This window comes from Mobula birostris, chromosome 2 (genome assembly GCF_030028105.1).
Source record: "Mobula birostris isolate sMobBir1 chromosome 2, sMobBir1.hap1, whole genome shotgun sequence".
Lineage (NCBI taxonomy): Eukaryota > Metazoa > Chordata > Chondrichthyes > Myliobatiformes > Myliobatidae > Mobula > Mobula birostris.
The window spans coordinates 125616731-125641622 of NC_092371.1; the positions used below are offsets into that span (position 1 = coordinate 125616731).

At 43.1% G+C, this 24892-nt stretch overlaps 1 protein-coding gene across 5 annotated transcripts in view; it reads left to right on the plus strand.

Moving 5' to 3' along the window:
• The window catches only part of kif6 (kinesin family member 6), a 610920-nt gene that overhangs the window by 98347 nt on the left and 487681 nt on the right, over positions 1-24892 (plus strand). For all 5 annotated transcript variants that reach the window (XM_072247507.1, XM_072247523.1, XM_072247530.1 and 2 more), the window contains exon 6: positions 5538-5667. In XM_072247507.1, the coding sequence (XP_072103608.1) occupies positions 5538-5667 (130 nt within the window). The remainder of the gene's footprint in view (positions 1-5537; positions 5668-24892) is intronic.

A 24892-nucleotide genomic window follows, 5' to 3' on the forward strand; every position in this document is an offset into this window, starting at 1 on the left:
AGATCTTGCACTTCGTTAAGAGAACTCAAAGGTAGACTGTTAGCTAAATGGAGTAAGATTTTAAGTGAGCAAATTATGGAGAGTTCTGGTGTGCTTATCATGTGGTGGACACTGATGGTCTTCTATTCACTGAATGCATTCGGTTGCATTTTGTTACTAAGCAGAAATTTACTGCTAATTTTATGTTGTAAAGTTTTCTTTAAGAATAAAATGCCCAAGGATCCTTTTCGTTCAGAAGCTATTAGTTTTCTGTGGAATCAAAGTATATTCACAGAAATAAACTATTGCTTCCATTTTGCCTATACTGTCTCCAAATAAAAGCTATTTACTGTTATCCCATTCCCATGCACTTTCACTTCAGCCTATAGCCATACTCGTTTGAAAAAAAAAAGCTCTATCTCTTATCTGCGACTTCATAGTAATTCTTTATTCTTTCTTTGCATCTATTTAAATCTGGTAAAGCTTGAGAAAGTGACTGATTTCCTTTAACAGAGAGGTCAGAAGGTATAGGGTTAATTAAATAAAATGTGAATGATTGAAGAAAATTTAATTTCTGAACATTGGAATGTGAAACTCACCACCTGAAGTGTTTGATGGAAGCAAAACTGTGTCCCCAATTTACTAGTCTTTGGATGGACATGAACAGATGAAGAGAGATAACTAGCAGAGCTGGGAAGCGGGATTATCTAATGCTGACTGGCATGGATACACTAAAAGGATAGAATACAGTAGTGCCAGAAAGTTTGTGAACTGTGTAGAACTTTCTCTATTTCTCCATAAATATGACCTAAAATGTGATCAGATCTTCATGGAAGTCCTAAAATTAGATAAAGGGAGCCCAATTAAATAAATCTCAAAAGATTATATTATATTATAATTATTTATTTATAATAATGAACCAATATGACATGTATTTGTTGGATAAAGTATGAGAACCTCTGGGGTAATGCCTTCTACAAAAGCTATTTGGAGTCAGGTATTCCAATCAATGAGTTGAGATTGGAGGTGTGGGTTGTAGAGGTGCCCTGCCGTATAAAAAAGACACACAAAGTGAGGTTATTGATAGAGCCTGCTCTCCTCAAGACAGATCTGCGTATGTGCACCATGCCGCGATCAAAACGACTTTCAGATGAGCTTAGAAGAAATGTAGAGATGTATGAAGCTGGAAAAGGCTACAAAAGCATTTCTAAAGACCTGAGCGTTCATCAGTCCACAGTAAGAGAAATTTTCTACAAATGGAGGAAACTCAGTACTGTTGTTACTCTCCCTAGAAGTGGGGATCCTGAAAAGATCACACCAAGAGCACAATGTGCAGTGCTGAAGGAGGTGAAAGAGAAACCAAAGGTAACAGTGAAAGACCTGCAGAAATCTCTAGAACTTGCTAAAGTCTCTGTTCATGTGCCCACTATTTAAAAAACAGTGCACAAGAATGGTGCTCATGGAAGGACACCACGGAAGTAACCACTGATCTCCAAAAAAAAAATTGTGGCATGTCTCAAGTTTGCAAAGGAGTACCTGGATGTTCTACAACACTTCTGGAACAATGTTCTGTGGACAGATGAGACAAAAGCTCTTTTTTTTGAGCAGAAATGCACATTGCTATGTTTGGAAGAAAAAGGGCATTGCACACCAACACCAAAACCTCATCCCAACTGTGAAGCACGGTGGAAGGAGCATTATCCTTTGGGGCTGTCTCAGGACCTGGACAGCTTGCAATTGTTGAGGGAACAATGAATTCAAAATTGCATCAAGACATTTTACAGAAGAATGTCAGGGTAGCAGTCTGTCTCTTGAAGCTTATTAGAATTTGGATAATGCAACAAGACAATGATCTGAAAGACAGGAGTAAATCAACAATAGAATGGTTTAAAAAGAAGAAAATTCATATTTTGGAATGGCCATATCAAAGTACTGACCTTAAACCTATAGAAATGTTGTGGAAGGACCTGAAGCAAACTGTTCATGCAAGGAAGCCCACCAACATCCCAGAGTTGAAGCAATTTTGTCGGGAGGAATAGCATAATATTCCTCTAAGCCGATGTGCAGATCTGATCAAAGGTTACTGGAAACGTTTGGTTGAAGTTACTGCTACATAAGGAAGTCATACCAGTTATGGAAAGCAAAGTTTCACATACTTTTTCCAACGATACATGTAATATTGGATCATTTTTCTCAATGAATAAATGAGCAGGTGTAATGCTTTTTGTGTTATTTATTTAACTGGGTTCTCTGTATCTAGTTTTAGGACTTGTGTGAAGATCTGATCACACTTTAGGTCATATTTATGCCAAAAATTCTACAGAGTTCACAAACTTTCTAGCACCACTGTATACTGTGAATTTCTATGATTCTAAGGTCAGAAACACACCTGATAATTTTATTTATCAGACTTTCCTCTGAAAGATCTTCATTTCTAATTAGCTGGCAGTCTACAATATAGTGGATATAAACATTCAGTGATGTTCCCAAAATGTACGATATTTGCTTCTTCCGTACACTGTATTCCTCCACACCTTCTGAACTGCATATGGAGGCAGACTATAGAGGGCTGGCCTGTAATTTTCCAATTTCCTTCAATCAAGTCTGCTGTTTCCTCAATTGCTACTTCTGAAGTCAGGCACAAGATTGAGAAATAATCAGGTTTGGAATAGTAGTTAATAAACCTGAACATGCTACCTTGTGTGGTCTACTTTGTTGGCTCTACAGAGGGTCCATCAGCAGTGGACTTCTTGATGGACAGACACCAGTCAGTCCAAGTTGGCAGCAACATCTCAAGCTCCATCTACTGAATACTAGTGTCCCCCAGGGCTGTGCGTTCATTCCACTGCTGACTCATGACTGCACTGCTAAATGGAGCTCAAACCTCATCATCAAGTTCACTCTTCAGCAACAATGACGAGTCGGCATGCAAAGAGGAGGTAGGGAGGATTGTCAAATGGTATGAGATTAACAACCTTAGTCTCAAAATGGACAAGACAAGAGAGATGACTGTTTACTTCAGGAAGGCACAAATTGACCACACTCCACTGCAAATCAGTGGTTCTGCTGAGGAGAGAGTGAGGAGTACAAATGTTCTTGGTGTCCACATAATGGACAATCTAATCTGGACCCACAGCACCTCCTCATTAGTCAAGAAGGCATAGTAGTGTCTGAGGAGAATGAGGTCTGTGATGCTCTTCACCCCCATTCTAGCAACTTTCTTCAGGAGTACCATCGAGGAAGTCCTGTCTGACTGCATTATTGTGCGGTACGGAACTTGCAAGACATTGGACTACAGGACATTACAGAGGATAGTAAAAGCCATCGAGAGGATCACCTGTGTCTCCCTCCCCCACCCCAATTTGTGATATCTACATGGAGTGTTGTACACAAAGGGTTTGAAGCATTGCTGAGGATCCCTATCATCCATCACATGATCCCTTTGACCCAAATTTAAGAATATTTAACTTTAATGGATCAGTACTTGGAGCTATGATGTGGTGGCCATTACAGACACTTGGATGGCCCAGGGACAGGAATGTTTACTTCAAGTGTCGGGTTTTAGATGTCTCAGAAAGGACAGGGAGGGAGGCAAAAGAGGTGGGGGCGTGGCACTGTTGATCAGAGGTAGTGTCACGGCTGCAGAAAAGGTTGACGTCATGGTGGGATTGTCTACGGAGTCTCTGTGGATGGAGGTTAGGAACAGGAAGGGGTCAATAACTTTACTGGGTGTTTTTAATAGGCCACCCAATAGTAACAGGGATATCGAGGAACAGATAGGGAAACAGATCCTGGAAAGGTGTAATAATAACGGAGTTGTCTTGATGGGAGATTTTAATTTCCCAACTATTGATTGGCATCTCCCTAGAGACCGGGGTTCAGATGGTGTGGAGTTTGTTAAGTGTGTTCAGGAAGGTTTCTTGACACAATATGTCGATAAGCCCACAAGAGGAGAGACTGTACTTGATTTGGTATTCGGAAATGAACCTGGTCAGGTGGCAGATCTCAGCGGGAGAGCATTTTGGAGATAGTGATCATAATTTTATCTCCTTTACAATAGCATTGGAGAGAGAGGAACAGACAAGTTAGAAAAGCATTTAATTGGAGTAAGGGGAATTATGAGGCTATCTGGTGTAATTTAGAAGCATAATTGTTGCTGAAAGATGTGAACTGTTAGATGTTGTTTGTCATATGTTGTGTCGTGGCATTTTACCTCTGAAGCATTTTATCGGAAAACTGATGTAGTCTTGATTTCATATTTAGTCCTGTTAGGTACAGATTGAAATTAGTTCGTCATACTCACCAAAGTGTAATCAAATTCAATGCTTGCTGAAGCTTACAGAGTAGGCAGTACATGCAATATTAATAAGTACAACAAATGAAATAAGCAACAAGCACAAAATAGTGGTGCATAGTAGTGTAAATTGAAGTATTGTAAAAAGAAAAAGTGACAACAATAGTAGTGGTAGAGTTAAGAGTTCAAGAGCATGGCAGCAGCACCAGGAAGGGGATATGAAAGAGATGATAATTCCAGAAGTATTTTATATATAATTATTTGCTCTACATTATCAAGTCCAGGAAAATTGGTCAGCATTTAACTCTAAATTCATCATTGCTTTAGAAAAGGCCATTAATCACAGGTTATTTTGTCAGATAAAATATCTTTATTTTACCTACTTAGCCTCTAAACATTTTAACATTTTAATGATGCTACAGTGCAAAATTAATATAAATATAACTAGTCTATAGACTTAGGGGTCTGAATAAATTCAAACTGAAATCTTGAGTGTGGAATATGCAACCAGTACTGGAAAGCATTAGTTGGCCTAAGACACTTCACTAAAAAGATGTTGAAGAATTACAGAATTTAAGAAATGTCAAATAAAAATAAAAACAAAAAATGCTACAAGTGCATCAGTAGAAAGAGAAACAGAGGTGATGGTCAGGGTGGTTAAGCTTCATTTACTCTGTAAACTGAATCGTCAACTTTGGTCTCTCTCTTAGACGTACTCTTTAACTTGCTTTATATTTGCAGGAGTTTTATGTTTTTATGCCAGATTTCCAGTATTCTCTGGTCTTATGTAACATATTCTGCTTTCAAATATTGATCATCTGGTTCATAATTCAAAATGTTTGATTTTTAACTCGTTTATACATTTCATTGATTAAGTTCTCTTAAAACTAGGGAAGATTAGATGCTAAGAGTTCATTCTTTTATGAGACTCTCTGGTCAAAATTTAATTTTGTTTTCTTGCGCTAGTTGTGGCACAACTTTATTATTGTACCTTCTTTATGAAATGCGCTCACTTTGACATGGTTGGAACAGGAGCAAAGGAGAAAGCTCAACCATTTGAGTTCATTGTTTAGACTTTAGCATAGGTCACCAAGGACACCATATTGTTCCTCCCTCTTAGACTGGTGTTTCTTGATCATTCATTTTTTGGTATGTTTATGTCCATGATAAAGTTATTTCAGGCCAATAGATCCAATATCAAGATGGTTGGATTTTAAGATGCACGTGGTACTTGATTTTAATCATATTTATTTCCATCCATCAGCAAGGTGACTATTATGGAAGATTCCGACCAGCATATTCATCTTAGGAATCTCTCCCTTCACCAGGCAAACAATGAGGAAGAATCCCTTAATCTGCTCTTCCTGGGAGATACTAACCGAATGATAGCAGAGGTGAGTAATTTCAAAGCCTGACCATGGTGCCATTTCAGAGTTGTGCACAGGTAGTGATCAACACATAGAAAATCTGCTAAGTCTTTAAGCCAGTATTAGAATGGCCAGGCTTTGGCTCGACAGGCTTCGGCGAGAATGGGTGCAGGCTAGAACTTAAGCTTGAGAAATTAGAGGTATAATGTGCAGGCAGGATGGTAGTTCAGGCAGTGGAATGCTCCTACTGTGAGATGTGGGATTTTAGGGTAGTGAAACCAGGAAGTGCACCCAACCTCAGTTCCTGACTGACAAGGTCAAGGAACTGGAGCTGGATGTACTTTGAAACACCTGGGAGGCTGAAAACCTCATAGCTGAACTTTTTACTGATGTGGTCACATCCAGGGTGCAGTATTCAGATAGTAGATGGATGACCGTCAGAAGGAGTAAGGAGAGTAAGCAGTTGGTTCAGGATTCCCCTATGGCCATTCCCCTCAGCAACGTGTATACCCCTTTGGATACTCCTTGGGGGGGATGACCTATTAGGGCAGAGCATCAGCAACCAGACACTATGACCAGTGCTGAGTCTAAGCAGGGAAGGGTAAAGTCAGGCAGAGTGATAGTGACAGGAGACTCGATAGTTGTGAGGGACAAGCGATTCTGTGGCCACAAAAGAGATGCCAGGGTGGTATATTGCCTTCCAGGCGCTAGGGTCCCAGATGTCTCAGAACAGCTGCAGAAGATCCTTGAGGGAGGATGAGCAGCTAGAGGTTGTGGTGCAGATTGGCACCAATGACATAAGTAGAAGTGTTGGCGCGTGGCCAAGTGGTTAAGGCGTTGGACAAGTGATCTGAAGGTCGCAAGTTCGAGCCTCAGCTGAGGCAGTGTGTTGTGTCCTTGAGCAAGGCACTTAACCACACATTGCTCCTGCACGTTTATAGCCCAGTGGCGGCGGTTGGTACAGTATGGACAAGACAAGAGAAAGGGGGAAGAGGTCCTGTGCAGTTTGTATAGTGAGTTGGGGAAGAGGCTGAAGGTCAGGAAGAATATTGTAATCTCTGGATTCTTCACAGTACTATGTGCTAATCCAGGTAGGAATAGGATAAGGGTAGAGATGACTGAGTGGCTGAGGGTGTGGTGCAGGCGGCGGGGTTTCAGACTTCTGGATTATTGGGATTTCTTCTAGCGAAGGTATGACTGTACAAAAGGGGCAGGTTACACCTGAACCTGAGGGAAACCGATATCCTTGATGGGTGAGCTTTTGGGAAGGGTATAAACAAATTTGATACAGGGCGATAGGAATCAGAGTGAAAGGGCTAAGTATGGAACAATGATATACAAGTCAATGCAGTGTGCAGTGAGACTTTGAGGAAGGACAGGCTGATGATATGGCAAAATTGCAGTTAGTGGGATGAGTTGAAGTGTAACATGGGGGCAAAATCGAAAAGGGTGATGAATTGCAGGACTGATGGTGTTGTATTTGAATGCAAGCAGTGTAGGGAATAAGATAGATATTCTTGTCACGCAGTCAGAGATTGGCAGGTACGATGTTTTGGGCACCATCAAGTACTGGATGTTGAGTACTTAACATCCAGGGATACGCACTGTATCAAACGGACAAGTATATAAGCAGAGGGGGTTAGGTGGCTCTGTTGGTAAAACTGAAATTAAATCCTTAGAATGAGGTGACATAGGATCAGAAGATGTAGAATCCCTGTGGGTAGAGTTAGGAGACAGCAAAGCTAAAAAGACTGATGGAAGTTATATACAGGCCCCTAAACAGTAGCCAGCATGCAGGATATAAATTACAATGGGAGATGGAAAAGCCATTCAATAAAAGCAGTGTTACTATAGTGATAGGAGATTTCAATATGCAGGTAGAGTGGGAAAATTATGTTGGTGCTGGATCCCAAGTGAGGGAATTTGTAGAATGCCTATGAGATGGCTTTTTGGAGCAGCTTGTGGTTGAGCCCACTCAGGGAAAGGCAATTCTGGATCGAGTGTTGTGCAATGAATCAGATTGATTAGCGAACTTAACGTAAAGGAACCCTTTGGGAACAGTGATCCTGGTGTGATAGAATTTACCCTGCAGTTTGAGAGGGAGAAGATAAAATCAGATATATCTGTATTACAGTGGAGTAAAGGGAATTACAGAGGCATGAGAGAGGAGCTGGCCAAAGTTTATCGGAAGGCAACACTATCAAGGATGATGGCTGGAGTTTCCATGTATAATTTGGAAGGCACAGGATGGCTACATCCCAAAGATGGACGTGTTTTAAAGGAAGAATGAGGCAACCATGCTTGACAAGGGAGGTTAAAAACTGCTTAAAAGCAATAGAGAGGGCAGGTAATACAGGTTTCCCCCGCCATCCGAAGGTAGAGCGTTTCTGTGAAACGGTTCGTAAGCCGAAATGTCGTAAAGCGAAGAAGCAGTTACCATTTATTTATATGGGAAAAATTTGTGAGTGTTCGCAGACCCAAAAATAACCTACAAATTATGCCAAATAACACATAAAACCTAAAATAACAGTAACATATAGTAAAAGCAGGAATGATATGATAAATACACAGCCTACATAAAGTAGAAATACTTTTCCACAATCATTACTGCACAGATCTCCGTAGCGAAAATCTCGCGCAAGCACTGTCGGCAGAAAATCTCACGCAAGTGCTGTTGGCAAAAACATGGCGCAAGCACTCTCCAGTAACCTTTAAGCTATGAAGCTGCCAAATCATACCAAATAACACGTAAAAATACACAGCTGATATAAGGTCGAAATAATGTATGTACAGTGTAGTATCACTTACCGGAATTGGTTCAGCACCGAGCACACTGATGATGGTGTGTTAGACTGAGTCGTCGCAAGTGCAGTGGCCCCACCCTCCAGGCCGTCGACCGATACTGAACCACGAAGCATGCAGGGGTGCAGCGGTAGCCGGCAGGCACCCAGCACATCTTTAAGAAAAAAGCCAAAATAATTAATGCTAATTAATTAGGTGCCACCCGGCACATAATTGTCGGCCCAGATCAGTGCCGATTTCCGACTGCATCGTCTCTGATCTGGGCCGACAATTATGTGTCGGGCGGCACCTAATTAATTAGCATGTTTATTACGGCTTTTTTCTTAAAGATGTGCTGTGTGCCTCCCGGCTACCGCTGCATTCTCCGCAGATCGCTGGGTGGTGGGATATTGGGGTGTCATCTCGTCGTCTGTTTCCATTAGGGCAGGCAGCTCATCTTCTCCTATGACTGCCTACCTCGATGTCGAAGGTCGAGGTTCGTCGTCTGCTGTGGCTGATGCGGAAGGCTTGCTTGACTACTGAGCCTCGTGCATTTTTCTATCATAAACAGTTCTTTGTAAGGATTTAAACCATCCTGCAAATATCCCCTAAACCTATGTACCCTTTCAAAATTAAAGTCGTACTTTATCATTGCAGTGAAAATCTCACGCAGTTGCTTCACGTTCAATTCCTGGACGACTTCACTTTCGGTCCGTTAGCTACTGCATTCAGTTTCAATTGTTATCCTTTCCTCTTCCAATTGCATCAGCTCTTCATCTATCAGTTCTTGGTCATGGGATGCCAAAACCACTTCAACATCATGTTCGTCAGCTTCCACAAGCCAAACTCACTTAGTCCTTACTTTGTTCACCACGATCCAAACGCTTAATTATGTCTAGTTTTACGCTAAGTATAACACCCTTATGAGCTCTTTTAGGCTTTTCCAATACCTTAGAACTCATCTTGCAAACGGCTACTCACAGGCACGTGCTTAAGCAATGCCGGCTGGAACGCTGTTCCGAATTCGGGGGAGAGCAGCTGCTCGGGGCGCGCACTGCCTTTTATCGTGCGCTGATTTTCCCCACGCGCTGCTTTTTTTTCGTAACAGTGAAAACACCTTCTGAAAGTGAAAACAGCGTACTAATGTAGGTCTTTCATAACAGTGAGATTTCGTAAAGCGAATGTTCGAATAGCGGGGGACACCTGTATAGCAAAAATTAGTGGGAAATTAGAGGATTGGGAGGCTTTTAAAATGCAACAGAAGGCAACTAGAAAATTCTGTCAGGTGGCAGAATTGAGTGTAATTGCTATTACCAAGAAGAAGGTGCTTGGGAAGCTGAAAGCTCTGAACGTAAATAAGTAACATGAACCAGATGGACTACACCTGAGGGTTCTGAAAGAGGTAACTGAAGAAATTGTGGAAGCATCATCATTGATTGTACAGGAATCACTGGATTCTGGAATGGTTCTGAAGGACTAGAAAATTGCACATCTCTCCAGTTTTTAAGATAGTAAGGAGGCATAAGAAAGGAAATTAAGGGCCAATTTGCCTGACTTTAGTGGTTGGGAACATATTGATGTCCGTTATTAAGGATGAGGTTTCGTGGTACCTGAAGGTGCATGATTAGTTAGCCCAAAGTCACATGGCTTCCTTAAGGGGAAATCTTGCCTGACAAATCTGTTGGAATTCTCAGGATAGTCAAAGGAGAGTCACTGGGTGTTGTTTACTTGGATTTTGAGGTTCACACATGAGGCTGCTTAACAAGATAAGACCCCAAGATATTACAAGAAAGATACAAGCACGAATAGAGAATTGGCCGACTGGCAGGAGGCAAAGAGTGGGAATAAAGGGGGCCTATTCTGGTTGGCTAATGGTGACGTGGTGTTCCGCAGGGGTCAGTATTGGGACCGCTTCTTATCATGTTATACGAGGGGTGATTGATAAGTTCGTAGCCTAAGGTAGAAGGAGTCAATTTTAGAATACTTGGTACATTTATTTTTCAACATAGTGCTTTCCTACATTTACACACTTAGTCCAGCGGTCGTGGAGCATATGTATCTTGGACCTCCAGAAAGTATCCACAGCAGGGGTGATTGATAAGTTAGAAGGAGATGAGTTATACAGTTCTTGTTACATGCACATGCAGATCAACTCTGAGTGATTATGCAGAAAGTTTGAAGTCAATAACTCATCGGGGTGATTGATAAGTTTGTGGCCTAAGGTAGAAGGAGGTGAGTTATCAACTTCAAACTTTCTGCATAATCACTCAGAGTTGACCTGCATGTGCATGTAACGAGAGCTGTATAACTCATCTCCTCCTACCTTAGGCCACAAACTTATAAATCACCCCTACTGTGGACACTTTCTGGAGGTCCAAGATACGTATGCCCCTCGACCGCTGGACTAAGTGTGTAAATGTAGGAGGGAACTGTGCTGAAAAATGAATGTGCCAGGTTTTTGAAAATTGTCTTCTTCTACCTTAGGCCACAAACTTATCAATCACCCCTTGTATATCAATGATTTGGATGATTGAAGTGATGGCTTTGTGGCCAGGTTTGCAGATGATACAATGATAGTTGGAGGGTAGGTAATGCTAAGGAAGCAGGAAGTTTGCAGAAGGACTTAGACAGATTGGAAGAATGAGCAAAGAAGTGGCAGATGGAATATAGTGTAAGAAAGTGTGTGGCCATGCACTTTGATAGAAGGAATAAAGGTGTAGACTATTTTCTAAATGGGGAGAAAATTCAAAATTCAGAGGTGCAAAGGAACTTGAGTCCTTGTGCAGAATTTCCTTATAGGTTAACTTGTTGGTTGAGTTGGTGATAAGCAAGGCAAGTGCAATGTTAGCATTCATTTCAAGAGGACTAGAATATAAGAGCAAGAATGTGATGCTGAGGTTAGACTGCACTTGGATTAATGTGAGTAGTTTTGAGCCCCTTATCTAAGAAAAGCGGTGCTGACATTGGAGAAGGTTCATAGAAGGCTCATGATGAAGATTCCAGGAATAAAAACATTTAGGCATGAGGAGTGTTTGATGGCTCTGATCCTGTTCTTGCTGGTGCTTAGAAGAATGAGGGGGGATTTTCTTGAAACTTATCAAATTTTGAAAGGCTTAGATAGATTGGATGTGGGGAGGATGGTTCTTCTAGTGTGAGTTTCTAGGATTAGAGAGCACAGCTTCAGAATAGAGGAATGTTCATTAACAGAGATGAGGAGGAATTTCTTTAGCCTGAGTGTCATGAGTGTGTGAAATTAATTACCACAGGCAGCTGTGGAGGCCAAGTCATTGAGCATATTTAAAACAGGGATTGATAGGTTCTTGATTAGTCGGGGCATCATAGATTATGGGGAGAGTGGTGTTGAGAATAGATAATAGATGAGCTACGATAGAATGGTGGACAAGACTCGATAGGCCAAGTGGTCTAGTTCTGCTCCTATGTCTTATGATCTTATGGAAATTGTATGGTAAAAGTGATAATCTGGAATCCATCAGTAGCGTTGGACTGGCACACCTTCCTGACTATTAAATGCTACTACTATTAGTATTCCAACACATGAAAAATGCCAGAGGAACTCAGGAGTTCAGGCAGCATCCATGGAGGAAAATGAAGAGTTGACATTTCATCATGACTGGAAAGAAAGAGGGCAGAGGCCAGAATAATTCCATATGAGAGGAAGAAACTAGGAATGTAAACAGGGGAAGGGAAGGAAGTGGAAATGATGTGAGAAACTGAAGTGTTAGTGGAAGAGGTAAAGGGCTGAAAAGATGGAAGATGATAGTAGAGGATAGTGGATGACGGAATGAAGGGAAGGAAGGGGAGGAGGTGTAGGCGATGGGCATGTCATGAGGATGGGAGAAGGGAAAAAGGAGTAATTTGATTAATTGAATTCTAAAATATACCTAGTGTAATCTCAAACATTGCACCTGAGGGGCAGGCATGTAAACCTGGAAGAGGGAGAATATTCAAACTTCCTAACTATTTTATTCATCAGGTTCCAGAAATTGTGGAACAAAGTTAAAGGAGGAAAAGGTGCTAGATTGTGTTGAAAACCAGACAGATTCTGATCAAGATGGTGCCGAGCTGTGGTCTCTGTTGAGGTTGTGGCTCAGATATTTGTTTTTCTGGGGTCAGGGTAGGTTTTAGTGACAGGGATATGGGGGTGGGGGAGGGAGTTAGAGGGCTGGGCAGAGTCTAGGCTCCGCCCTGCGTTCAAAAGCCAACGCTGTGGATGTGAGATGAAGGACATTTGTAGTCAGATGTTGGGCTAGCAGACCAGCGAGAATGAAGATTGGTGGCCAAATCCTCCTCCAGATCAGTGTGTCATCACGGGGTTCCAGGGTCAGTGTCCCATGGGGGCAGGAGGCATGAGGGCTAGTGACCCCCCCCCCCCCCAGGTGTGCAAATCAGTGAGAGTAGTCATCATCTTCCGAGAGTCCAGAATTCAAGACCTGAAACTCAGGGTCTCATCAAGGAACCTCAGTAGTCATCACTGGCAGGTTCTGGGGTTGATACCAAAGATTGAAGCCAATCAGAAGTCCAGAGGTTGAGGCCCAATAGCTGAAGCCTGGGTCTGCGAGCCTGCAAATTCGCTATCGAAGGCGAGCTCTGAGTCTGTTGGAGGCTGGGGTTAGAGCATTGTGTGTGTGTGTGTGTGTGTGTGTGTGTGTGTGTGTGTGTATGGATTGGTGGGTGAATGCGAGGGAAGGAACTTGTTTTGCTGTTGTTATTTTGTTGCTGTTGTTCTTTTGTTGCTTGTGTTGTTCTGCTGAACATTGTGAGCATATTATGTTGGCAGCTGAAAGTGTGGCAAGACTTGCAAACTGCCCAGCACGTCGTTCACTTGTGTTGGTTGTCAATGCAAATGATGTATTTCACTGTATGTTTCGATGATCATGTGATAAATAAATGAATCTGAATCTTATTGACAGAGAACTTAGGTTTGGAAATTTATCTTTACTTTTTCATTCCCTTGTTAAATGGCTCTCTCATAGTTATCAGAATGTCCTCATGAAATGACAGAACTCTTTAGTATTGAGACCAAAGCAGTGCTTTTTTTCGCCTCCTTATGATATGATGATATGTAACTGTGTTGTTTTTGGAATATTGGCATTCAAAAGTCCCATGCTCCATCCTACCCTCCAAATTCTGACATTTAAAAAAAGTTGCCTCTGTAAATTTTGTCATGAACTGATTATTCTATTTAATATTTCGTTTTTCTATTATATTACCGAGGTATTGTTCTGACTTAATCTGTACTCCAGAACAAGCTGTGGAGCACAGTTATTATGCTTTACTCATTTATAGAGTCAGAGACTACTACAGCACAGAAACAGGTCCTTTGGCTCATCTAGTCCATGCCAACCTGATATTCTGCGTAGTCTCATCTATCTGCAACAGGGCACTTCAAACACCTCTCATCCATGCACTATCTAAACTTCTCATAAATTCAGGGTAGAAATAGGAGGATATTTCAGATGAATACGTGGCTTGAAAAATGGTGCAAGGGGAAGGGATTCAAATTTCTGGGGCATTGGAACCAGTTCTGGGGGAGGTGGGACCGGTACAAACAGGACGGTCTGCACCTGGGCTGGACTGGAACCAATGTCCTAGGGGGAGCGTTTGCTACTGTTGTTCAGGAGGATTTAAACTAATGTGGCAGGGGGGTGGGAACAAGTGCAGAGAGACAGAGGGGTGTAAAATGAGGGTAGAAGCAAAAAGTAGTAAGGTGAAAAATAAAAGTGGCAGGCAGGCAAAGGCAGGGCAAAAATCAAAAAGGGCCTCTTTTCAACATAATTGTATAAGGGCCAAGAGTGTTGTAAAAACAAGCCTGAAGGCTTTGTGTGTCAATGCAGGGAGCATTCGTAACAAGGTGGATGAATTGAATGTGCAGATAGTTATTAATGATCATAGAGACATGTCTCCAGGGTGGCCAAGGATGGGAGCTCAACATCCAGGGATATTCAATATTCAGGAGGGATAGACAGGAAAGAAAAGGAGGTGGGGTAGTGTTGCCAGTTAGAGAGGAGATTAACGCAATAGAAAGGAAGGACATTAGCCTGGAGGATGTGGAATTGATATGGGTAGAGCTGCATAACACTAAGGGGCAGAAAACGCTGGTGGGAGTTGTGTACAGACCACCTAACAGTAGTAGTGAGGTTGGGGATGGCATTAAACAGGAAACTAGAAATGCATGCAATAAAGGATCAGCAGTTATAATGGGTGACTTCAATCTACATATAGATTGGGTGAACCAAATTGGTAAGGGTGCTGAGGAAGAGGATTTCTTGGAATGTATGCGGGATGGTTTTCTGAACCAACATGTCAAGGAACCAACTAGAGAGCAGGCCATTCTAGACTGGGTATTGAACAATGAGGAAGGGTTAGTTAGCAATCTTGTTGTGCGAGGCCCCTTGGGTAAGAGTGACCATAATATGGTGGAATTCTTCATTAAGATGGAGAGTGACATAGTTAATTCAGAAACAAAGGTTCTGAACTTAAAGAAGGGTAACTTTGAAGGTATGAGACGTGAATTAGCTCAGATAGACTGGCAAATGATACCTAAAGGGTTGACGGTGGATATGCAATGGCAGGCATTTAAAGATCGCATGGATGAACTACAACAATTGCTCATCCCAGTTGAGCAAAAGAATAAACCAGGGAAGGCAGTGCACCCGTGGCTGACAAGGGAAATTAGGGATAGTATCAATTCCAAAGAAGAAACATACAAATTAGCCAGAAAAAGTAGCACACCTGAAGACTGGGAGAAATTCAGAGTCCAGCAGAAGAGGACAAAGGGCTTAATTAGGAAAGGGAAAAAAGATTGAGAGAAAGCTGGCAGGGAACATAAAAACTGACTGTAAAAGCTTTTATAGATATGTGAAAAGAAAAAGATTGGTTAAGACAAATGTAGGTCCCTTACAGTCAGAAACAGATGAATTGATCATGGGGAACAAGGACATGGCAGACCAATTGAATAACTACTTTGGTTCTGTCTTCACTAAGGAGGACATAAATAATCTTCCGGAAATAGTAAGGGACCGAGGGTCTAGTGAGATGGAGGAACTGAAGGAAATGCATGTTAGTAGGGAAGTGGTGTTAGGTAAGTTGAAGGGATTGAAGGCAGATAAATCCCCAGGGCCAGATGGTCTGCATCCCAGAGTGCTTAAGGAAGTAGCCCAAGAAATAGTGGATGTATTAGTGATAATTTTTCAAAACTCTTTAGATTCTGGACTAGTTCCTGAGGATTGGAGGGTGGCTAATTTAACCCCGCTTTTTAAAAAAGGAGTGAGAGAGAAACCGGGAAATTATAGACTGGTTAGCCTGACATTGGTGGTGGGGAAAATGCTGGAGTCAGTTATCAAAGATGTGATAACAGCACATTTGGAAAGCGGTGAAATCATTGGACAAAGTCAGCATGGATTTGTGAAAGGAAAATCATGTCTGACGAATCTCATAGAATTTTTTTGAGGATGTAACTAGTAGAGTGGATAGAGGAGAACCAGTGGATATGGTATATTTGGATTTTCAAAAGACTTTTGACAAAGTCCCACACAGGAGATTAGTGTGCAAACTTAAAATACACGGTATTGGGGGTATGGTATTATGCGGATAGAGAATTGGTTGGCAGACAGGAAGCAAAGAGTGGGAATAAACGGGACCTTTTCAGAATGGCAGTCAGTGACTAGTGGGGTACCGCAAGGCTCAGTGCTGGGACCCCAGTTGTTTACAATATATATTAATGATTTAGACGAGGGAATTAAATGCAGCATCTCCAAGTTTGCGGATGACACTAAGCTGGGCAGCAGTGTTAGCTGTGAGGCGGATGCTAAGAGGATGCAGAGTGACTTGGATAGGTTAGGTGAGTGGGCAAATTCATGGCAGATGCAGCTGAATGTGGATAAATGTGAAGTTATCCACTTTGGTGGCAAGAACAGGAAAACAGATTATTATCTGAATGGTGGTCGATTAGGAAAAGGGGAGGTGCAACGAGACCTGGGTGTCATTGTACACCAGTCATTGAAAGTGGGCATGCAGGTACAGCAGGTGGTGAAAAAGACGAATGGTATGTTGGCATTCATAGCAAGAGGATTCGAGTACAGGAGCAGGGAGGTTCTACTGCAGTTGTACAAGGCCTTGGTGAGACCACACCTGGAGTATTGTGTGCAGTTTTGGTCCCCTAATCTGGGGAAAGACATTCTTGCCATAGACGGAGTACAAAGAAGGTTCACCAGATTGATTTTAAAAACGTAAACACGAGGAATTCTGCAGATGCTGGAAATTCAAGCAACACACATCAGATTTGCTAGTGAACGCAGCAGGCCAGGCAGCATCTCTAAGAAGAGGTACAGTCGACATTTCGGGCCGAGTCCCTTTGTCAGGCCTAACTGAAGGAAGAGCTAGTAAGGGATTTGAAAGTGGGAGGGGGAGGGGGAGATCCAAAATGATAGGAGAAGACAGGAAGGGGAGGGATGGAGCCAAGAGCTGGACAGGTGACTGGCAAAAGGGATATGAGAGGATCATGGGACAGGAGGCCCAGGGAGAAGGAAAAGAGGGAGGGTGGGGAAAAAACCCAGAGGATGGGCAAGGGGTATAGTCAGAGGGACAGAGGGAGAAAAAGGAGAGAGAGAGAAACAATGTGTGTATATAAATAAATAACGGAAGGTGTACGAGTGGGAGGTGGGGCATTAGCGGAAGTTAGAGAAGTCAATGTTCATGCCATCAGGTTGGAGGCTACCCAGACGGAATATAAGGTGTTGTTCCTCCAACCTGAGTGTGCCTTCATCTTTACAGTAGAGGTGGCCGTGGATAGACATACCAGAATGGGAATGGGATGTGGAATTAAAATTATGTGGCCACTGGGAGATCCTGCTTTCTCTGGCGGACAGAGCCTAGGTGTTCAGCAAAACGATTTTCCAGTCTGCGTCGGGTCTCACCAATATATAGAAGGCCACATCGGGAGCACCGGACGCAGTATATCACCCCAGCCGACTCACAGGTAAACTCTCTGTCCTCAGTAAGGGCCTCACCTTTGTCTCCCTTCGCCCACACCTCAACGAGTTCCGCATTTGCCATGATGCAGAACTCTTCTTCCACCGTCTCCGAGCCTACTTCTTCGGCAAGGACTCTTCCACCCCCACCGATGACCCCTTCTCCCATCTTCAACCGTCCTTCTCTTCATGGACACCCCGCTCTGGTCTTCTGCCTGCTCTGGATCTCTTTATTGCTAACTGCCAACGGGACATCAACCGTCTCGACTTCACCGCACCTTGTTCCCATTCCAACCTTACTCCTTCCGAACCTCTGCTCTCCACTCCCTCCGCACTAATCCTAACCTTATTATTAAACCCGCCGATAAGCGGGGTGCTGTTGTAGTCTGGCGTACTGACCTCTACGTTGCCGAGGCACAGCGACAATTCACGGATACCTCCTCTTATTTAACCCTCGATCGTGACCCCACTAAGGAGCACCAGGCTATAGTCTCCCACACCATCACTGACTTTATCCGCTCAGGGGATCTCCCATCCACTGCTACCAACCTTATAGTTCCCACACCTCACACTTCCCGTTTCTACCTCCTACCCAAGATCCACAAACCTGCCTGTCCTGGCAGACCTATTGTCTCAGCTTGCTCCTGCCCCACCGAACTCATTTCTGCATACCTCGACATGGTTTTATCCCCCCTTGTTCAGTCCCTTCCTACCTACGTTCGTGACACTTCTCACGCTCTTAAACTTTTCGATGATTTTAAGTTCCCTGGCCCCCACCACTTTATTTTCAGCATGGATGTCCAGTCCCTATATACTTCCATCTCCCATCAGGAAGGTCTCAAAGCTGTCTGCTACTTTCTGGATTCCAGACCTAATCAGTCCCCCTCTACCACCACCCTGCTCCGTTTAGCGGAATTAGTCCTTACTCTGGCTCCTCCCACTTCCTCCAAACTAAAGGTGTAGCTATGGGCACCCGTATGGGTCCTAGCTATGCCTGCCTTTTTGTTGGCTTTGTGGAACAATCTATGTTCCGTGCCTATTCTGGTATCTGTCCCCCACTTTTCCTTCACTACATCGATGACTGCATTGACGCTGCTTCCTGCACACATGCTGAGCTCGTTGACTTTATTAACTTTGCCTCCAACTTTCACCCTGCCCTCAAGTTTACCTGGTCCATTTCTGACACCTCCCTCCCCTTTCTAGATCTTTCTGTCTCTATCTCTGGAGACAGCTTATCCACTGATGTCTACTATAAGCTTACTGACTCTCACAGCTATCTGAACTATTCCTCTTCTCACCCTGTCTCTTGCAAAAATGCCATCCCCTTCTCGCAATTCCTCTGTCTCCGCCGCATCTGCTGTCAGGATGAGGCTTTTCATTCCAGGACGAGAGAGATGTCCTCCTTTTTCAAAGAAAGGGGCTTCCCTTCCTCCACCATCAACTCTGCTCTTAAACACATCTCCCCCTTTTCACGTACATCTGCTCTCACTCCATCCTCCCGTCACCCCTCTAGGAATAGGGTTCCCCTGGTTCTCACCTACCACCCCACCAGCCTCCGGGTCCAACATATTATTCTCCGTAACTTCCGCCACCTCCAACTGGATCCCACCACTAAGCACATCTTTCCCTCCCCCCCCTTTCTGTTTTCCGCAAGGATCGCTCCCTACGCGACTCTCTTGTCCATTCGTGCCCCCCATCCCTCCCCACTGATCTCCCTCCTGGCACTTATCCGTGTAAGCGGAACAAGTGCTACACATGCCCTTATACTTCCTCCCTTACCACCATTCAGGGCCCCAGACAGTGAGTCGGCTGGGGTGATATACTGCTTCCGGTGCTCCTGATGTGGCCTTCTATATATTGGCGAGACCCGACGCAGACTGGGAGATCGGTTTGCTGAACATCTACTCTCTGTCTGCCAGAGAAAGCAGGATCTCCCAGTGGCCACACATTTTAATTCCACATCTCATTCCCATTCTGACATGTCTATCCATGGCCTCCTCTACTGTAAAGATGAAGCCACACTCAGGTTGGAGGAACAACACCTTATATTCCGTCTGGGTAGCCTCCAACCTGATGGCATGAGCACTGACTTCTCAAACTTCTGCTAATGCCCACCTCCCCCTCGTACCCCTTCCGTTATATATTTATATACATACATTCTTTCTCTCTCTCCCCTTTTTCTCCCTCTGTCCTTCTGACTATACCCCTTGCCCATCCTCTGGGTTTTTTTCCCCCCTCCCCCTTTTCCTTCTCCCTAGGCCTCCTGTCCCATGATCCTCTCATATCCCTTTTGCCAATCACCTGTCCAGCTCTTGGCTCCATCCCTCCTCCTCCTGTCTTCTCCTATCATTTTGGATCTCCCCTCCCCCTCCCACTTTCAAATCCCTTATTAGCTCTTCCTTCAGTTAGTCTTGACGAAGGATCTCGGCCTGAAACGTCGACTGTACCTCTTCCTAGAGATGCTGCCTGGCCTGCTGCATTCACCAGCAAATTTGATGTGTGTCACTGGATTGATTCCTGCGATGGCAGGACTTTCATATGAAGAAAGACTGGATCGACTAGGCTTTTCTTGCTGGAATTTAGAAGATTGAAGATTGAAACGTATAAAATTCTAGAGAGATTGGACAGGCTAGATGCAGGAAGATTGTTCCCAATGTTGGGGAAGTCCAGAACGAGGGGTCACAGTTTCAGGATAAAGGGGAAGCCTTTTAGGACCAAGATGAGGAAGAGCTTCACATAGAGTGTGATGAATCTGTGGAATTCTCTGCCACAGGAAACAGTTGAGGCCAGTTCATTGGCTATATTTAAGAGGGAGTTAGATATGGCCCTTGTGACTAAAGGGATCACAGGGGGTATGGAGAGAAAGCAGGTACAGGGTTCTGAGTTGAATGATCAGCCATGATCATACTGAATGGCGGTGTAGGCTCGAAGGACCGAATGGCCTAGTCCTGCACTTATTTTCTATGTTTCTAAATGTTCATCTATTTCTTCCATTGGTAGCTTGTTTCACACGTGCACCACCCTCTGAGTGGAAAAAGTTTTCCCCCCAGGTTCCTCTCGACTATTTCATCTTTCATCCTAAAGCTATGTAGTCTAGTTCTAGTCTCATCTAACCTAAGAGGGAAACAGCCTGCATACATTCACTCTATCTATACCCCTCATAATTTTGTTTACCTCTATAAGATTTCCCCTCATTTTTCTGTGCTTCAGTGAGTAAAGCTCTTCAACTTTTACCTACATTGTAAGTCCTCAATTTCTGATAATGTCCTTGTAAATTTTCTCTGCACTCTTTCAAGCTTATTGATAGCTTTCCTGTTGGTTGGTGACAAGAATTACACATGATACTCTAAATTCAGCCTCTCCAATGGCTCGTACAACTTCAACATAACATCCCAACTCCTGTACTCAGTGGCCTGATTTATGAAGACCAATGCGTTGAAAACAGTCTTTACTACCCTCAGATAATACTTCTGCATTCTTCAGTATTATTCACATTGCTTGAAATCACAGGTATTTTGGAACATTGCCAATTTGAGTACAAACTAGAATAAATGATATCACATTACTTTTTCTCAAAAGGGGTTCACGTATTTTACTGCATTTTACTGTATTGCTATGGAATGTCAATATCAGATTTGCTGCTACGTGTGCAATATTAATAATGTAAATTCAAAGATTCAAGATTCAAAGATTCAAAGTACGTTTATTATCAAAGAATGTATAAACTATACAACCTTGAGATTTGTTTGCTCACAGGTAGCTACAAAGCAAGAAACCTGAAAGAACCCAATTAAAGGAAAAAGGGATTGAAAATAAAATAAAAGATTTAACATCCTATAGGCAAGAGATAGAGATAAATAATACAAATCATGCAAACAACTGAAGTGAACAACAATCCAAACCAAAATTAAGTCCTCAGATCTGAATCCCAGAGCAGTCTGGATTTGGCCCAAGGCCTCACTTATCTGTTCACCATATTAGTGGACGTGAAGCACAACAGCCGGGGCAGTCTTCATAGCCTCAGTGCCATAGGGAAAGAGGAGTGACCATCGTGGAGAATGAGTGTAATCAGCTCTTGCTCTGGATCTCAACACCCTGTCTTTTCAGTCTATCTGGGTCGTTTTATTATCAAGGTCATAGTTTGTCACTATTCGTCAGTAGATTGTTTTGATGCTGTAAATGTCAATCATATTGCATTTCAAAAGCACTGATGGGAATCTTGAAACAGTATTTTATTTCTCTGGGAACAAAAGACACAAGTGGTTTTCCAGTGTATCATCACCTTGTTATTGTGCAGATGGCTTTACATGTTAAATCTTTAAGTTCCTCGGGGTCAATATCACAAATGACCTGACTTTGTCCAGCCAAGCTGAGTCCACTGCCAAGAAGGTTGACCAGCGCCTTTACTTCCTGAGAAAGCTAAAGAAATTTGGACTGTCCCCTAAAACCCTCACTAATTTTTATAGATGCATCGTAGAAAGCATTCTTCTAGGGTGCATCACAACCTGGTATGGAAGTTCTCCTGTCCAAGACCGGAAGAAGCTGCAGACAATCGTGAGCACAGCCCAGCACATCACACAAACCAATCTTCCGTCCTTGGACTCACTTTACACCGCACGCTGTCGGAGCAGTGCTGCCAGGGTAATCAAGGACACGACCCACCCAGCCAACACACTTTTCGTCCCTCTTCCCTCGGGGAGAAGGCTCAGGAGCTTGAAGACTCGTACGGCCAGATTTGGGAACAGCTTCTTTCCAACTGTGATAAGACTGCTGAACGGATCCTGACCTGGATCTGGGCCGTACCCTCCAAACATCCAGACCTGCCTCTCGATTTTTTTTGCACTACCTTACCTTCCCTTTTCTATTTTCTATTTATGATTTATAATTTAAATTTTTAATATTTACTATCGATTTGTACTTCAGGGAGCGCGAAGCGCAGAATCAAATATCGCTGTGATGATTGTACACTCTAGTATCAATTATTTGGCGACAATAAAGTAAAATAAAGTAAATCACCTTGAGATCCTCATCTAGCTAGACCACTGAAGAAAAAACCATGAATTTAAGGAGGAGATTTAGCTCTAACATTCCATTGATACTTTATTGCTATAATGTTTGTTTCTTGTACTTAGGTATATGCATGAGTATGGAATATGAAGTATGGGACTTCAATTTCAATGGACAAGTAAATCTGAATCATTTAAGTTGATCACCTATTATGCATGACGTATTCATGTCGTATTTGTCCGTGATAATAAACCTGATTTGATTATGCACCTTGCTTAGTTTTCTGTTCTTTTTTAGGGATTTTAGCATCCATCCAAAGGTTAAAACTTGCACATAGGACATTCTGGAATTCCTTGCATTTAATCTTTTTGCAGTGACAATCTTGGAAGGCGCAGTGTTAAATTACAGTGGCATTCCGCAATATTCGTGTAAGCTTAACTAAATTAATCTGCCTGCTTACGTCGCAAATTATGAAGAATATGTACAAAGAAGTAGACCATTAAAAAAGCAAGACAGCATAGGCAAATGAGCCTTTTGTCACGTTTCACAAGTTAGTAACTTCATGGTTGATCATGTTTCAAACCTATTTTCCAGCTTATCTTCATATTCTGTTATTCCTCCAAAATTAATTTCACCCAATGTTGAACATACTCCTCCGATACAGGAGCCTGAAGCAGTCATTTTAGGTGAGGCAGCACTTCATCTGTGAATCTATTGAACTCATCTATTGTATCCAGTGCTCTTAGTGTGGCCTCCTCTACCTAGGTGAGACCCAACGTAGACCTTTGATTCTTCTCTTCCCTTTCTTGATCTCTCTGTCTCCATCTCTGGAGATTATCCACTGACATCTTTTACAAAACTACTGCCTCTCACACCTGTCCTGACTATACATCTTCTCACCCTGTCACTTGTAATAATGCTATTCCCTTTTCTCAGTTCCTCCCTCTCTACTGCATCAGTTCTCAGGATGAGGCTTTCCATTTTGAAACAGATGAGATGTCCTTTTTTTTAAAAAAAAGAATGAGGTATCACCTCCACCACCATTTATGCCAGCTTCACTCGCACCTCCTCCATTTCTAGCACATCTACTTTCACCCCATTTTCCCGGCATCTTAACATGGATAGGATTCCCTTTGTACTTAAATACCATCTCACAAGCTACCATATCCAGCACATCATTCTTCATAACTTCTGCCATCTCCAACGGGATCAACAGAATGAAATGACCTACAGAGAGGAGGTGGAGAGCTTGAGGCATGGTGCTAGGCAAATAACCTCTTCCTCAATTTCACCAAGACAAAAGAGATGGTTATCAACTTCAGGAGAACTCGCACCACTCACACCCCCCTTTACATCAGTGGCACAATGGTGGAAACTGCGAACAGTTTCACACTCCTGGGATTGCACACCTTGCACAAACTCTCATGGTCCCAGATCAAATCCTACACAGTCACAAAAGCTCACTAGCACCTCTACTTTCTGAGGAGGCTTAAGAAAGCTGGGCTATGCATATTTACACTCACAACCTTCGACAGATATGCAGTAAAGAGCATCCTAACATGCTGCATTACTGCATGGTACAGAAACTGTACTACAGAGGACAGGAAGGCTCTAAGGTGGATAGTCAAAGCCGCCCAACACATCTCTGGCAGCAGCGTACCTGCCATCAAGGACATTATATGCCCGAAAAAGGCCAGCAATATCATGAAGGATACAACCCATACTGCTTAGATTGTTTGTCCCACTCCCATCAGGGAGGAGGCTATGTAGCATCCACAGCAGGACCACCAGACTCAAAAACAGTTACTTTCCTTAAGCAGTAAGGCTGATCAACACCCACTTACTGCACCACTACTTTATTATTTCCTGTCAGTCACTTTTATGTACAACCTTGGATCACTTTATGGATATACAAACAATCTATGTATGTAAGCTATTTATGTTTGGTCTGTTTTAAGCATCATTATTGTGTTGTTCGTAGCAGGCCAGGCAGCATCTGTAGGAAGAGGTGCAGTCGACGTTTCAGGCCGAGACCCTTCGTCAGGACTAACTGAAGGAAGAGTGAGTAAGGGATTTGAAAGTTGGAGGGGGAGGGGGAGATCCAAAATGATAGAAGAAGACAGGAGGAGGAGGGATAGAGCCAAGAGCTGGACAGGTGATAGGCAAAAGGGGATACGAGAGGATCATGGGACAGGAGGTCCGGGAAGAAAGACAAGGGGGGGGGACCCAGAGAGGTATATTCAGAGGGACAGAGGGAGAAAAAGGAGAGTGAGAGAAAGAATGTGTGCATAAAAATAAGTAACAGATGGGGTACGAGGGGGAGGTGGGGCCTTAGTGGAAGTTAGAGAAGTCGATGTTCATGCCATCAGGTTGGAGGCTACCCAGACGGAATATAAGGTGTTGTTCCTCCAACCTGAGTGTGGCTTCATCTTTACAGTAGAGGAGGCTGTGGATAGACATGTCAGAATGGGAAT